Below are 17,190 nucleotides of genomic sequence, written 5' to 3' on the forward strand. Positions count from 1 at the left end.
TGTAGTACTTCACAGATTCTCAAATTTGAAAGTGTTGGGTTTGTGTTGTCATGCAGTCACTTTCACAGTGCAAACAAATTCATGAGATTCATGGAAAAAATAATATATTTTGTTATGCAAAAGAAGTTGCCATGCAGAAATAGTCAATTTTATACACAGGCGAACATGCATAGCTGAAGATGCCCAAATATTTTAAGATCTTACAATATTTTGTCATATTGATGCAAACTTCAGAAACATTCAGAATTGGTACGCAAAATGTAAACACTACATTATTGACAGTTGAGGGTGTAATTTCACAGAGTTTGCCTCCTGACATTGGTTGGTTACAGTTTTGGAAGAAACATTTAGAAATTGACACAAAAGTAACACTTTGCTTAGTTTTTTTATCTAAAACTGTTTGATTGTATGCAAGATACACAAAAAGCACCAGTAGTTCTTTTTGATCAGATATGCTGTGTATGCAATCTTATTATCATTCTTAGTTACCTATACTGCACACTTACCAATAGTAGTAATGCCTGCAGTAGATTCATGCTAGAACTTGAAATGTGATTTATGCAGACAAATATATTGTAAGTTAGCTAGATGTTATTAAGAACCTTTCAGACTGTAGATAATTATGCAGAAAAATCATATTAAAAATGCATTTTTGTGTTGGGTTGTGGTTCAAACTGTGATCAAACTGGTAATATTCGGCCATATTTTGGATGCACAGCATTCCAAGACATCTCCATGGCAACAATGTCTATGGTCGGTTTCATTTACAACAGTGGGATAACTTTATGAGGCCAAACGATAATTACATCTATATGTACTTGGAAATGTGACACCTAGTTTGACAGCTACAAAGTGTGAGGTTGCGGCAAATTTAATCATGAAGCAAATATCATTAATAATGGATAAAACTGCTTCCATTACCAAAGCAAACTATCATTTTTGCATCATCAATCACAAATAGTGTAGGCCAACTAGATGTTTCCTGCGAATGGTAATTGACGTGGTGGCTATTTCTGATGTAATTTGTGGTTCATTTAACTAATTTAAGTTGGTCTACCATGATGTTTACAACCTAGTAGACATCATCAAAGCTTCTTCAATGTATCTGCTTTGTAGTCACATGGAAGGATTTGCATAATAATTTATAATGCCTACGTTATATCTTACTAACAAGTGTAGACAATATTTAATCTATCCCTGCATGAAATAATAGTGTCTAGTGTTCACCTTCTGTTAAAGTTACTCTTATTATTTATACCCATAAAATATAAACAGCAAGAGCTTAACCAGAAGCAAGGAAGAAACATATATGTATAAAGAGTCAAGTAGAACCTCAGAAAGCGAAGAAGAAAAATATATGCATAAGAAGTCAATAGAACCTCAGAAAGCAAGGAATAAACATATATGTATAAAGAGTCAAGTAGAACCTCAGACAGCAAGGAAGAAAAATATATGCATAAGAAGTTAAATAGAACCTCAGAAAGCAAGGAATAAACATATATGTATAAAGAGTCAAGTAGAACCTCAGACAGCAAGGAAGAAAAATATATGCATAAGAAGTTAAATAGAACCTCAGAAAGCAAGGAATAAACATATATGTATAAAGAGTCAAGTAGAACCTCAGACAGCAAGGAAGAAAAATATATGCATAAGAAGTTAAATAGAACCTCAGAAAGCAGGGAATAAACATATATGCATTTGCTAATTTGAAATCCATATACTTTAATGGTTAGTTTAGGAATGTTTATATATATTGAGTTAGTTGATAGTCAAGAAGCCTTCAGAGGTTTTGGATGATGACATTAAAGCTTATTAGTGAGAATTTTAAACAAAGTATGTTTTGTTAGCCTCAATTCAGGATTCAGTTTAGCTAAAACAGTTTTTTTGAATAGTAGCTGTTACTCTTAATGCTCTTGCTTCTGATCAGGTTTGTGCAAAGACGCTGCGAAGATGCTACTAGCTTACTTAATATCCACTACATTTCTTAATGATAGAAGCAATTTCTCACTCCCAATCTCCAAATTGCCATATGCAATGAATTTATGGATTTTTTCAATCTCAGTTGCCTGACGGTTTCCCTACAATGAAATATGAATTTGCTTATTGAGTGACAATACTTGTTTTCATCATAACTCATCGAACACCCCCCCCCCCCCTTAAGGGTTGCATAGATTCTTATCAGGAATCTTTTACTTTTTTGTTGAGTTTAAATTTATTTCTTACTTCATTCCAGTCACATTTGAGTTTACAAATATATTTTAGTGATTTATAACATCCTGCATGTTTTGTTTAGCAATGTAGAGAGAAGATATTTGATTTGAAAAATAAACAGGGCTGGTCATACGTCAAGTAACATTCACCTTGGTATACATCATAGATATTAATGACTTCACTTTTGCTTATCAACTGACCTACATAGGCTAACTTTACATGCATCTTAAGCTCTTACCTCCCTGTTGCCACCAACCCCCCCCCCACCACCCCCAACTTCTATTCATGTCCACAACTTTTCTTACTATTACCTAGCGATAACTTGTATCTTTTCAATATAAGAGTATAACACATATTCTTTCCCAGTCATTACCACACACAGATTTCTGTGTATTTAAGGTTTTGCATTACCACACTCAGATATCCCACAATTGACTTATTCTGTGTCTTTAAAGTTTTGCATGAAATGATGGGTCCAGTCATTACCACACATAGATATCCCACAATTTACTTATTCTGTGTCTTTAAGGTTTTGCATATAATATTGCTGGGTTTGGTGAAGACCTTGTAGCTGCCATGCTAAGTCAGTTATATGTTGCCAGTTACATAATCATTATGTATGGAAGCTGTGAAGATCAAATTTGTCCATTTGGAAAGAAATATTGTTTGGTGTCCTATTTTGATCATTTCATATTTATGCAACCAATTCTCTGGAGCTAACCTCATTTCTTGCCATTTTTCTTCTGCTTTTGCCTAATTTTCTTGTACTTTGTTTTTTCTTGGTTTTGAGGGTTATCTCATTTCTTTCTTTATGATATGTTTGACAGGGTAGCAATTATCTAATGGTTAAATGTGTATTTGAGTACTAATGTGTGTGTGTGTACAGTAGGTCAGGTGTTGTTAAGTACTGTTGTATTTTGATTTTTTGGGCAAAGAGACACAATTGCATCACTTATTGCACTTCTGGTTTGAGAGATTTGCAGTCTTGGCATTGAAATTGGTGTGAAATCATTTGATATTTTGCTTCCCTATTTTATTGGGGTGGAGGTAGGGGTAGCAGAAGAATGCTATGTCAAGGCAACATAAGTTAAACAAGCAAAAAATGTAGACAAATGCAAAAGAAACTTTTTCCAAATAAACTTTAAGCAATGACATACCTTACACGTGATGACGTCCCTTGGTAATTTCAAAGTTTCATTTCCTCTAACTTTCAGTGATTGATGAGAATGACACAGGAACATTAAAGCCAAGAGACCATTTAACACCAGAAAAGTTGATAGAGCGGCTGTTTGTGCAAGACTACCATCGACTAGGCCTGGGAAGCCTGCCTAATGCCAATGGTGCCCAATCAAAGTCAGTGCCGGTGGCTCCATTCAGGATATCTGAAGTCAACATACACTTTGAAGTCTGCAAGAGGTTTGTGTTTTTTGGGTGGAATCAGCACTTATAGGGAAGTCTTCAGTGTTGCTGGCGTTGTGTTAGATTATGTCCAATTTTTAATTCAAACCAGCATGAGTGAAAAAAACGATGTTTATTAAAAAGGGGCGATTTCTGCTCATTGGCCTTGTCAGCATAATTGCCTGGTTGATGGGTTTTATGTAAATCTGTCCTTTGTTTCTTGTAATTCAGGCCAGAAAAATGCAATTTATGTTTCATCAAGAGGGTGGGTGCTCTATGAACAGTGTAAGTTGATTATTTGCCAGAACATTACATTCCATTGTTTTCCATTGTTGTCTTTTATATAGCATCTTGTGTATGACAGCAGCTGTTGCATATTAGGTCCGATGATATCTCTAATTTCTGTAATTGTTCTCTTCCCGTTGCAGTTATCCACCAGTTGTCGTAGTACCCGGTGCCTGCTCCGATGATAACATCAGGAGATTAGCCAAGTGTCATCGCCAGAACCGTTTCCCAAGTATCTGTTGGAGACATCCGAGAACAAAGTCACTCTTGATTAGGTCTAGTGGATTTCATGGCAGAGGGGTCATGGGTATGATCAAGTCATCACAGAATGCCTCTACTGGTGAGTGTAGGAGAAGAAACTCTCACTTGAGTTAACCTCTTCTTTCATTATATGTAGACTTCTGCTAGCGTGTCAGAGAGAATTGATATTACTAAGGATGCAAACTGTATCCTCTTTCTCATCTGTTTACATTCTAGTTATTATGCTAGATCAGTGGTTCTCAAAGTGGTCCCTGCCGCCCCCCGGGGGGCAGTGGGAAGTCTCAGGGGGCACAACAGGGTACAACTTTCTCATTTGTTTACATGCTAGTTATTACAGTATACTACCATTGATCATGCCCATATTTACTATTTTGATGCAATTGTTCTCCAACCACTAACAAAGGTTGCTAGTAGTGGAGGATCGCTCCTCTCATGATAAATGTGTGTTAATCTGTTTACAATCCAATTAACTGCCTTCTTGCCCTCTCACCCTTGATTTTGAGCATGGTTTGTAATGTTCTTGTTGTTGTCTTTGAAACTATGTTGATAATAACAGAATGCCTAGGAAATGATTACAGCCATCTAATGGTGTCTACCCTTAACGAAATGGACACTGGTTTTTTCTATTCATTTTTCAGGAGCTTCTGATACCAGCACCAGTAAAAGCCTAGAGCAAGAAAAGTATTTCTCAACAGTCGTGTTGAACACACCATATGGGAGTTATTACAAGAGTGACTCCCTGGTTAGTCTCAACACTATCATGCCTGCTACTAACGAAGGAGCAGACAGGACTCCCATAATAGGCTCCCGCAAGCAACATGATCAACGAAGTGGAACTCTTCTACAAAGAGGTTTGCTAAGGTCCAGTGGAGGGAAGTCCATCCAGAGCCTCAGGCCAAGTAAGTTTGGAGGCTGACAAATAATAGCTAAGTACTATGTTTCAGATAATTGGTTCTAAAGATGTTTGTATGAACAGTTTTAAATAAGTGGTTTGTTTCAATTTAAGTAAGAAAAGGGTTTGCCTTATGACAGCAAATAAATGATGGCTATTTCTTTAAAATTTTGTCTGTAAAATACAAAAAGATTTAATATAATCATTACTACTTTGGAGAAGAGACTTAGAATTGAAGCAACTTCAAAATATATCACATAAAATGTGTGATCTGTCTTTGTTGAATGTCTGTTAATCTCCAGATAGAGAATTAGGGTCGTAGCTCTTACTGTTTGTTAGATTAGACCATATTAGAAAACTCACTGGAAAACAGAAAAGTACAGAAACAGTCGTGGTTTGAATGAGAATCACACTAACATCCTGGTGACGGTGGTAAGGGGTTTCAGGTGGTGCTGGCATGGGTGTGTGGTTCTGTTTTGGTGAACAGGGACAATCATATGCTTGGTCTTATAGAGCTTGTATGCTTGGTGTTAGGTGTATGTTAGGTCTATAGTGCCACAATGCATTAGTTTTATACCCAGTTTTATACCCAGTTTTGAATTTGTTAACACATTGATTTAACCAGAAGTGTTCACCATTGTTCTATATCCTCCTTCATCTTACAATACTGTTTAAAACAATGCAAGCTTCCCTGAGCTTTGTGTCAAGTAGATAGTAACAACAGGTCTTCGAAAACATCACAAATCCCGCTGTCTATTTATAGCAGTTTCCTTGAAATAAAATCAAGCAAGTTCCACAACGAATTTCTTGCGTTTGTTTCATCGTTGTTGCAAATAAGCAATCCTTAAACGTCCTTAAAATATTCAAATGTACAAATTGTCTATGCCCTTAAGTGAGCAATAAGAGAGGTTTGAATTTTGTCTGTGTGAAAATGATTGATGCTGAGCTTATTTACGTAGCATGCATTTGTTATCCTTGTGTATTTGACCACATTCCCACCGCCATCTTTGTCATCCCTGTGTTAATACCTTCTAATGATGTATATTTGTCCATCTGTGTATACTGAGACTAACGGTGTATCTTTGTCCGTCTGTGTACACTGTGTTTAGATCATGAAAAGTTACTAAGGATATTAATTTAAACCAGGAAATGAAAGGGATTCAAATACTCAGTTTATTGAGTCAGCCATTTTGTATAGTTTCAAAGTGGTTCATGTTTACTCATAAGGTCAAGGCATAATAATTTGATTTTGGTTGTTTCTATTTAAAGGTTTTAGGAGATTCAAGAGTCCCAGTTTTGGGAGTAAAGGTATTTTTCAGTACTGCATGCTGTCATGAAAATACAGTTAAAAGTTACTTTGGGTAGCTTGAAGAATATGAGCTTCTCAAATCATTGACTATCAGAAGCAAACATAAGTAATTGCTCATTTTGCACCCAGAATATATTAACATCTTGAGCAAATTCATTGGCAAACAAACAATCATTTGTTTCATATCAATTGAGGCTTGGAGAAAGTCACATATTTGTCACTTGCTTATATTCTGATATAACTTTCAAGGTTTTAAATGATGCTAAAATATAATAAATAGTTTCATTCCTCGTTTCCTTAATGTTATTTTGGGTTTCAAGCAATATATTAAGTTAATATGTTAATTCTTGATTTAGACAACAAGAAAGTGGATAGTAACATATTTTAGGTGAAGAAGTTAAAGTTAACATTGGTTGTTTATATTTGAAGGTTTTATGCGATTCAAGGGTCCCAGATTAAGGAACAAAGGTATTTTTTGAATACAGGAATTGCAAATCCTCGAATTGTATACATTTTGAAAGCTTCTTCTTACAAACTTGAGATGATCAGAGTTGAGCTTCAGTGTGTATCTGTACTATGCATTGTGTACAGTATATAATTTCATACTAGGTCAATTCCCTGGGTATAGTTACTGAAATATTCACCATAGATTAAGCAGAAACAATGCATGTAAAAAGACATTCCCTACCCCTCCCTCCTCCCTAAAGAATTGAATGTTTTATCACTTTGGGGCTACTTTCTGGCAGCTTTGCAAAATTTAATTACTTCTCCTACCCTAATGAAAACTTCCAAAACTTGGTACCAAGGTAACTTCACTTTATCCTAGCTATTGTGATTAGGTGTGGTTAGATTAAGAAGGCAAGGGTGCACTTGTAGGATTAATTGAGATAAATTAGGATGACTGAGATATGGACGACTAAAATATATCCACCTATTGTTAATATAAATCAAATCTGATATAAATCAATTCTGGGACCCTATCAATTTGATATTGAGTTGTACAAGATTTATAGTTGAATTCTTTAATTTGACCTATTCTGAGGCTCATCTCATATCATCTCAGATCAAAAGAATATTTTAGTTTTCCTTTAGGCACCGCTGCACATTTGAAAAGTGAATTTGAATTTCTGGTTTTAGTTGCAAATATTTTCGCAGCGTGATCTATCAGTCAGGTAGAAGTTTGTAAATTTGTAAGGAAATTGGGGAAGATTGTAAAAAAAAAAATATATATATAGCAAGTTAAGAATAAGTTTGCCCTTGCTTTTAAAGAGAATCCAGGGTCTATTTACTAGTGTGCATGAGTTCAAAGTTAATATTTTTATGGAATGCTGGGGTTAAATGAAGCTATATTTTTTTTCCTTGTCAGAGGCAAAAGGAATGCGATGGTGATGGCATGTGGTGTGTGTGTGAAACTTGCTTGTTAAACACCTTAAAAGAAACAAAATTTCTGGAAATCTCTGATCTTTCCTGATTCTCTCTTAATTCTTGGACAAATTTAACTCACCTTTTCTACATTAGTCAGATAGTTACTTGAAACTTTGAGCAAGTTGTATGGCAAGGAATCAAAAAGCCAACTGGCTTTCTGGTTCGTTCTTTATGATGAAAACAGAGATATAGAGAAAAGGAAAATCAGCTGTGCATTTATGGAAGAAAGAGGTGCTTTTGTATGTTTCACCTTTTTTTAAGGAATTCAAGTTGATCCAGATAAATAACAGAGTTTAGGAGACGAGTGAGGGGAGTGTGGAAGAGGATTTATAGATTGAGTTAGATTAAATAGTTAAACAGTCCTTTCAGGGAGAGGATGACTTAATTCTCTTGAAATGGTTGCTTCTGAATCATGACTGATTTTTTTGAGTCAATCTGTTAACAGTGACAGGTTCAAACGCTAATGTTTATAAGAAGTGTGTCCTAGAACTGTTTTGAAAGAAACTTTTAGAAACCTGTGAAAAGTAGTTTTATCTGGAACGTTTGTCAAGGAATGTTTCAACATAACTTAGAATAAAGAAAAGTAAAAATGCTTAATCATAGTGTAGGGAATCTGTTGAATGACTTCAATTTAGAAGAATGCTCTGTTGAGTGGAAGTAACTTATACTCCTTTATGGCTAGGTATAGATTTGGCCAGCACAGGCAATGGAAGAACAATTTCATTTGAATTTGAAGAATGCTTTTTGTTTGGGTTTATTGCACCTTTGGAATTAAATGAGGTGGCTATTGTGGGAAACTCATATAAAGAAGTATTATGTACTGAGTTTGGTGCATCAAGATGATGTCCAATTGCCAATGTAGTCCATTTGGCTGGAAGTATCAGATATTATCACAGGTATTAAATCAAAACAAAGTTTGACTATATCCTGAAAATCTTGAACCTGCCTCTTTGCATGTGATTAACACTAGTCTAATATTAAACAGTGTCTGGACCACAAATTACTTTGAATCAATTCACTGGCTACATGTATCATTCTTTGGTGACAAATATCTATGAGAGCGTCTTATTTTAATCAAGGTATTGATATGTTTAGTGATTTGCCAGAGCTTGACAAACTACCTGAAATAACCTGCATAAGTTATGTGCATTTATGTGAATGATGGAGGTGTGTTTGATTTGATGACCTTGTTTATACTCACTGTGAACTTGTTTTCCTCCCTCGCCCCTCCTGACTCACAGAGCACTCTCTGCTAAGTGTTGCCACCCTACGAAGAGGTATCCATCAATCTTCTACCTTTAACAAAGAAATATTAATAGAAGCATGCTGAGTTTGATATTATTACATATGAATAGAATGTGGTTTGTTTTGTGTCCAGGAATCTCTTTTGACTGTTGTGCAAGTTTTTTATTCCTAGATAGTTTTGTTGTGGTATCAGGAGGACTTAATGCATTTTAGAAGGCAAGGACACTGATAGAGTTGGAATCACAAATTTTAAGGTTGGGGTGGGGGGGGGGAGGAAAGAGGATAAAGTAGGCTGCCTGGATGACTTTACTTTTGATCAATTTGGCAATTGCATCTTTCATCTATTGTTTCACATGTGGTGTGATCTCAAAACAACTTGATGAAGAATTTCTAAAGTTTTGGGTGAATAGCAATTAGTCTGACTGGAAAACCAACATCTGGCAAATACTAGATCAAAATTCTTCTGTTGGAAATAATCAGAAAGTTTGTTATACATAGTAATAGTACTAGAGACGATATCAAACAAATAGGTTCTGATTTTTTCATATATCAAACTCATTATGCTTCTTTAACGCTTTTCCATCATTAAAAAATAAAAATAATAACAGTAATATTGATAATACAAATAATAACAAAACCAAAAATGGATACTGCTTCAACGTAATTAAGAGCTGCATGTATTGCATTATTTTACCTTTGCAGAATGCTACATATTCCTGTAATATTTGCCTGAAATGCATGTTGCAGACACCTTGCTTGTCACTAGCATGAAACGGGGGAGAGCCAAACATTTACTTTCCTTTTTCATCGCAATCGATTGCACTGCATTCTTGCTTTTAATTTTATGATTCTAATTGATATCACAGTATTGCATACACACACTTGGCTATTTCACTCTTAACATATATAAGGTGTACATCTGCTGGATGGTGTAACTGTTATATGTTGCTATGACAAAAACAGGTCTATTCTTTTATCATCGGTTCTTATGCAACAGTTACCCTAATCAATGGAATTCATTCTGTTTAAAGACAAAGTACTAAGAGAAGTGGCAAATTAAAACTGAAGAAGCAGGTGCAGAGAGATGTGCCTTCATATTCCTAGAATCCTCTCTAAGACCAATCACAAGTGAAATTGATTGGTAAGGGAGCCAATCAAACTTTTGAATTTCTCATCTGTCATGTGACTGTCTTCTTCGGGTTGAGATACTAATTTATGTACATTAATGTATTTGAAAAATGCACACTTCACCAGGTTCTCTGTGCTTTAAGCATACCCTTGATTATTAACATGTTGCCATGGTAAGTCTAAGATTGGTTGTGACGTAGTATGTAAGCCATGCACCTTGTATGCAAACCATCTGTACTATTTGGAGCAGACACTGCTGGTATTGTCTTGTTTTGTATGTTACTGCCTCACACTCTAAAGCTGATCGTACCAAGAGAAAAGATTAGAGCAGCAAAAAAATGTAAACTGATTTACTGCAGCTGCAAGCGCAACTTATTCAAGTAAGTGAATCCCATAACACATAGTTGATAGACCTTTATTAGCTATCAAAACATCACAATCTTTCATTAATTTTGTTAACTGCTATTTCAATATATGAAACACAATGACCATTAAATACGAAACAACAAAGAGCAAAATCACCACAGGTTAAGTATCAGGTCCTAACATTGCACTGTTGCCTTATCTGCACAAAAGCATGTATATAACTTAACGAACAAAAATATATACTAAACCTTGTACACAGAGATACAGTGTTCTAAATTATGATCACATATATAATGTTCTCATTCGTTTTGAAGATGAGTATCCAATGCGGAAACAAAAAGGGCGAAATACACGTCATTCGATGCTTATCCTCCCAGGTACAAGTATATTGTTTCCTGTTGTCATTTGACTCGAGTCCTCCTTTGGTTTTAAGTTTGCATGACCAGTGCACTTAAATGGCTTATGTTGAGAATTCTGCTGTACAATTTGTTATCCAAAATCCCAGGACTTATCATTTATTTGGAAACTTTTAAAAACATGCCATGGAGGGAAATTTCATAGAGATTTGTTTGTTTTACAAAATGCAAAGTTTTGTTCTTTTGTCTCCCTCGACAAAAAATGCTAGACAGGACGATAGAATGGAATATCACAAAAAATGTACAGATTAAACTTATAGATGTATTAATGCAGGACTAATTTAAATACTTCACTTGGTGATTTTAAGTTAGAGACAAAACCAAAACAAAAGATCCCAAATCATACAGACTACTTAAAGTTGCTCATTTGAGTTTCTTTAAATTTTTTATCAATAAAAACTTACTAAACAAATAATTTTTTTTTTCCAATAATGATAACATACCAATCAATGCAATTTTTCCATCTGAGGGGTGAGGGGGAGGGGAGGTAGCAGTAGGTAGTAGGACCATTAGTTAGTTAAATGTATCTCAAAGAGTAGTTGTGTGAAGGCAAAAATAAGAATAAAGCTGGTTTAATCAATCCAAGGATAAGTGCAAATAACTGGTAGTTCTACAGGCATTTTAATGTGTCTGATAGTTCCTAATCAGTTGTTATAATCCCATGAAGACAACAGGATTTATTATAAAATAGACCAATAAAGCTCAAATGCTGGGATAAACATCTAACGTTGAATAGCTCTGATGACGATGAAAAATATACATGAAAATGTAAACTCAGTTTATTGTTGTCTAAACTAGAGACAGTTTACTGTACACAACTATGTTAACACACCCATCATTTACTACTATAAACATGTCTTCTCTAGTGACATTAATGTATCACATGATATTACAAGAATGATCCTTCATATCAAAGATAGTCACAGTAATATGTTTAATTACCTCCAGTATTCATTAGTGATAGATATTATCATCAGTTTCAATATTATGTTGACCCTATTTTGTTACTTGTATTGGTTTATTTTCTGCCATCTGTCACAGTAACATGTTTTATTACCTTCAGTATTCATTAGTGGTAGATATTATCTTCAGTTTCAATATTATTTCAACCCTATTCTGTTACTTGTATTGGATTATTTTCGTCCCATCTGGTGGTAAATACATCTGTGCATGTGGTGTCCATATTGTATTGAAAATTCAAAGTGATTTGAAACCTTACATTACTAATGGGTTTCTAAACTAGATATATCATGCATGTACATCAGCAGCAAGTCAAACTACATTTGTGCTCGTTCATTTCAATATAAGGATCTCTTTATCAGTTCATTCTAAAAAGGAATGTCAAAATCTACAATGTCACCGTAGTATTTTCGCTCTAAAACTCATTATGTTGCTTCAGGTGGTTGCTAATTGGTTCAGTCAGTTCATGAATATTTTGTTACCTAGCAACCAGTTTCCATATGACAATGTGTGAATGCCAACGGAGCAGGTTGAGCTCATGATCGTTACGAGACTTTTAGAAAAGGAAAACAGTTACTCAGTGAAGAAAATACAGGTGTATTAGATAGTCTTAAAGTCTTCATATTATGTGTCAGGAAAATTTATCTAACCACTACTAAGAACAAAACACTGGAGCGAACTCTTGTTGTCATTGAGAAGTTATTTCTTAGGCTAGGGCAATCAAAACTAAAACTATAGCATATGTGAATGTAAGGTCTAGAATTATCTCTATGTAACATTTTACTTAAATGTTTTTTTATATATTTAACCATATTTCGTCTGATTTCATTTTCTTCCCCAATATTTTGTCTATATGACTTATTCTTTTGCCCTTGCATGGTTTCAATTGTTATGTATAATATTGTGACCCTACTTTTTGTCATGTGTTTTCCTATTTCTTCTCTGTCCTATTTGATATTAAGTCATTTTAGATCTGCTTATAGTTTGCTTACATTTTTTATTTCATTATTGTTTTTTAGTATGTAATTAATGTATAAATGGAAGTCACAATTCTTTCCGCTCCTGTCTGTAACTCTAGAAGCTGTCAGCCAGCTCTCATTAACACCTTATAACAATAATCTGACTCTAACTTTAGTTACATTCTGAGTGAGCAATTGAATATCTTACCATGCAATAACTACAACAGGCATGAGCTTTTTCCGCGAATTTGCGGAATATCCGTGATTTCTTTTCTACCTCGGGGACAAAAATCTATAATCCTAACACACTGTAGCATACGCAAACTGGAGCCTATATTTGCAAAGTTCCGTTAGATTTTTTTTTACAACATGGCTCATCCCTGCTACAAATAACTCAATCATCCAGTCAGGGCTTGCATAATGAAAGATTAAGAAGGTGCTGAGGTATTAATTTTGTAATAGTTTCAAAGAAAAGAAATTTGTTTTAGCTTATAATGCAAATAATTACAGTTTGATAATGTCCAGTAGGGGAGAAAGGCTGAACTTTTTATAAATTTATTTGGAAATCTTTTGAAAGTTTTTAGATTATAACTGGATTAATTTATTAGTATTATCAAGTTCAAACTGGAATTGAAATCAGGTGGTTATATTTAAAGAATAGAAAAGAGAGGTCAACTTAATTTGATCTGTGAGATGAGGAGAACTTAATCTGAGCATCCTGGTGATATTTACAATGAATTTACATTGGTGTGATGTAATCAATGCACATTGACCAAAATGTCATTGTGTGGGACCGACTTGGACTCAATACGGTGCCAGCTTTCACCACAGGAGTTGAACATTTGAAAAAAAGAAAAGCAACTTACATGGGTGGCTGGTGTACTCTGCAACCTTCCACCTCTAAATTGGATTTTTGGTTCTTCTCTCTTTTTGAGTTGTTCATTTATGAAACCACACTTGCTTGCTTCGGAGCTCACTTTTGGTTCAAACTTACGAAACTGCCAACAAACATGTCTGTAAAATGATATGTAAGAATTGAATGATACTTTAATTACGATGCTCAGATTCTTTTCTCATCTTACAAAAAAAATGAAAACTACCTTTGTACTTAATTTCGTAAACTTGTATCCTACGATTCAAATGTGCAAAATATTGATTAACAATTATATCACAAGAAATGTGGAAAAAATACAACTTTGCTAAAAGAAACTTGCATACAGTTCCTAGGTTTATCAGTATTAGAGGTGTTGGCTGATCATAAAATGGTAAGTTTGGAAGTAACAAAACTAATTTTGGTTTTATCGCTAAATATAGCTTTCTTTTTCTGACTCCTTAACTTTTATAACTTGTTAAATGTGTAATTTTTACTTTCAATATCTCTAACATCAGATCTTCATTCAAAATTTCATCCTCACTCTCATCTTGCATTTATTTGTTAAATATTGCTTTTTTATTACAAACTCTTCCTCGAGAAAATGTTATATCAAAGGCAACATTTATGCTAATTGATTTGTTTCAGTTGATAAAATGATTCAGAATTCTTCACTTGTTCTTCACTTCATAGTTGTTGCATGGTAGGAGGTACAGTACTAATCTTCAGAGATAGATAATGATAGTTATTAGTCACCCCTGATGCTATTAACCATGTTTTTGAATTATACATTCTTAGGATTAACATATTAACAGATAGCCCAAACCTTCCACTCAATAGTAGTTTAATGAAAACCTTAGGTTCGTTTGTGTTTGACTATATATCCTGAAATACAAAATTGACCAAATTCACACAAATTGTTCCTAGACATCTGCTAGGTTCGATTGATATAATGTGCCTCTGTGTAGGATGAAACTTACACCAAAAGTAAATTATCAACTTGACTTTTCTGGACAACTGAAAGCTAGTTTCATCAGGAAAAGTGGAAAGAATTGTGACAGTATTTTCATTTAATAAATATTTCAATGTTCAAAATGTTGACCTTATATATATATAAATACATATATATAATGTTGTTTAAAGTCATTGTGCTGTACGCTAACTGCCCATTTCCGCACCGCTATTAAATGACTTGCATGCCTGCCAGTCAACCCCTGGACTACTAGATCACGCAAATACATGCGGCTAATTAAACTGATACAGTATCATGTAAACAATTTATCACTTAACGCAATAACAGTCAGTCTTACACTGAGCTTTTTACTTCAAACCAGCAAAACCTCATATTCCAGGTAAGACAAAATCATGTTTAACATCAATAGCTTCCTGGAGGATCTGATACATTCATGGGCAACTATGGTAACAACATTTTCATGTGGTGATAACATCATTTCAAGCTTTTTAAGTTGACTATATATCGCAATAACTACTACTTAAAATAAAGTCTGATTTGGTAACATTGTGTAGCATTGGATGTATGTATATCTCGTGCACACAGTACACCTAACAGTAGAATATTTGATATATTGCAAAATGTAATAGTTTTTAATTATACAGCTTGTTTCATTGTAATCAGTGTGGAGCAGTACTAATGGCACACAACACTACACCATGAAAGTTCATTGCATTGTTAAGACTCCATCTTCAACATCCATACCATGTTTGAGAGCCATATCTGAAACATTACAGCACCACATATAATCATGATCAGTAACATGTCCACCATGTTTTGTTTCCATAGTTCCATTACCCAATTCGTAGTTAACAAAAAAGTTGAAGAAACTGCTTCAAAGCTACTCTAGCAAGAACCACACTCAGTTATATCAGTGCTATAACATGAGCATGTTAGATAAGGAACCATAATAAACTATTAAAACTTTACAAGTAACAATACAAATCACCAATGCATTGTCATGTTAGCATTGTACAGGACATGGCTGAGAGTACAAAATAATATCATCATGATCTAAACCAGTACAGAACAATATTTGCAAATGAAACCAGGTTATGATATTTTACTTACCAAATACAAACCAACATTTCACAACAAAATATAACAATGGTTTGACCTGTATTAGCCTAATACAAACAACCATTTTAGACAAGGGCCCAACATTGACAAAGCTATGGCTGGAATACAAAATTTCAATATAAAACCATGGTTATGGTGTTGAGTTAGCATCATACAAAGCACCATTGAAGAACCATGCTAAGGCAAGGATAAAACAATAAGAACCATGATCAATTTCAAACGAAACCATGGTTATGCCATAGTATTTAGTTTAGTGTAAACTACAATATCCATACAGTATCAATGATGTAAAATGAAACCATGGTTTTCTTAAATATTTCAAACCATGGTTAATTTAACCTTTGGACCTATAAACTTGCATTCTATGCTCCTTTAAATCAAATTTGGTCAGTTCAGGTTTCTAGATAGTTTGAACTCCCACATGCTTGTAGGGTCATTCCATGCCAAATCAAGAAGCAAAATTTGATTTTGACACCCACCATTTTGCATTTTATTTTCACTCATTATAATTCAAAATCCCTTTAACTTACCTTTATTAAAGTCCTACATTGAATTAATGTCTATATTGAGGATCTCCATGCTTTAAATTGCTATAATCCCAAGTTTCACATCTGTAGCTTACTAAGAAGAAAAGTTATTGAAGAAAAGTCTGGGTGTTATAATTTAGGTCAATTCAAAATGGCCGCCATTTTGGATTATCGGGGTCAATTTCACCGATTTTGAAAGCCGATATCTCTGGAACCAATTGATATTTTCAGCCAAAATTTGATGTGGATTCTTATCTTTATGTTCTAAAACTCCACACCAGAATTGGTAAAAATCTGAGATGGTGGGTGTCGGACCCTTGTTGAGTTGGCATGGAATGACCCTGTAGCATTATAACTACTACATTGAGATAACTACTGTAGTGTCCTGATTGGGTGACAGCAGGACAAGGTGTCAAACTGTATAATTGGTTAAACTGGGTTAAAGCCCCTACTGTACAAGTTCAATGACATCATATTATGCAGCTACGAGGGCAGTAAATTGTTCAGTAATGTATTATATGAACTTTAACAAGAAGAAGCATGCAAATAAAATCCATATAGAAGCATATCATATAAAATGCTGATTACAACAATGCTTTTGTTTTATAAAAGAAACCACAAGTCTTATATTTATGCTCCGTAGAGAAGGGAAAAGTAAGCACTACAAGTGAAATTTTGATTATATTATTGAGAAATGAATTAATAATCACAAAGCTATTTGAAATCATTCTCATGTATGTCAGCAGCAATACTTGAAGAAGCTTGTTTGCTTAAGCACAAAAACAAAAAAATAAAATAAAACACTGCTATATATCTCACAACATGCAATGCTTCACAGTGTTGTG

The 17,190-nt window shown here is 34.3% G+C and overlaps 1 protein-coding gene across 27 annotated transcripts in view; it reads left to right on the forward strand.

Moving 5' to 3' along the window:
* The window catches only part of LOC139969956 (myotubularin-related protein 13-like), a 113,407-nt gene that overhangs the window by 73,992 nt on the left and 22,225 nt on the right, over positions 1 to 17,190 (forward strand). For 9 of the 27 annotated variants that reach the window (XM_071975382.1, XM_071975383.1, XM_071975397.1 and 6 more), the window contains 6 exons: positions 3,426 to 3,627; positions 4,038 to 4,234; positions 4,794 to 5,054; positions 6,317 to 6,355; positions 6,786 to 6,824; positions 10,835 to 10,897. In XM_071975382.1, the coding sequence (XP_071831483.1) occupies positions 3,426 to 3,627; positions 4,038 to 4,234; positions 4,794 to 5,054; positions 6,317 to 6,355; positions 6,786 to 6,824; positions 10,835 to 10,897 (801 nt within the window). Of the gene's footprint in view, positions 1 to 3,425; positions 3,628 to 4,037; positions 4,235 to 4,793; positions 5,055 to 6,316; positions 6,356 to 6,785; positions 6,825 to 9,022; positions 9,059 to 10,834; positions 10,898 to 17,190 lie in introns of all 27 variants that reach the window. The other 18 variants (XM_071975384.1, XM_071975398.1, XM_071975390.1 and 15 more) reach the window with 9 other exon arrangements.

The sequence above is a fragment of the Apostichopus japonicus genome, chromosome 7 (genome assembly GCF_037975245.1).
Source record: "Apostichopus japonicus isolate 1M-3 chromosome 7, ASM3797524v1, whole genome shotgun sequence".
NCBI lineage: Eukaryota > Metazoa > Echinodermata > Holothuroidea > Aspidochirotida > Stichopodidae > Apostichopus > Apostichopus japonicus.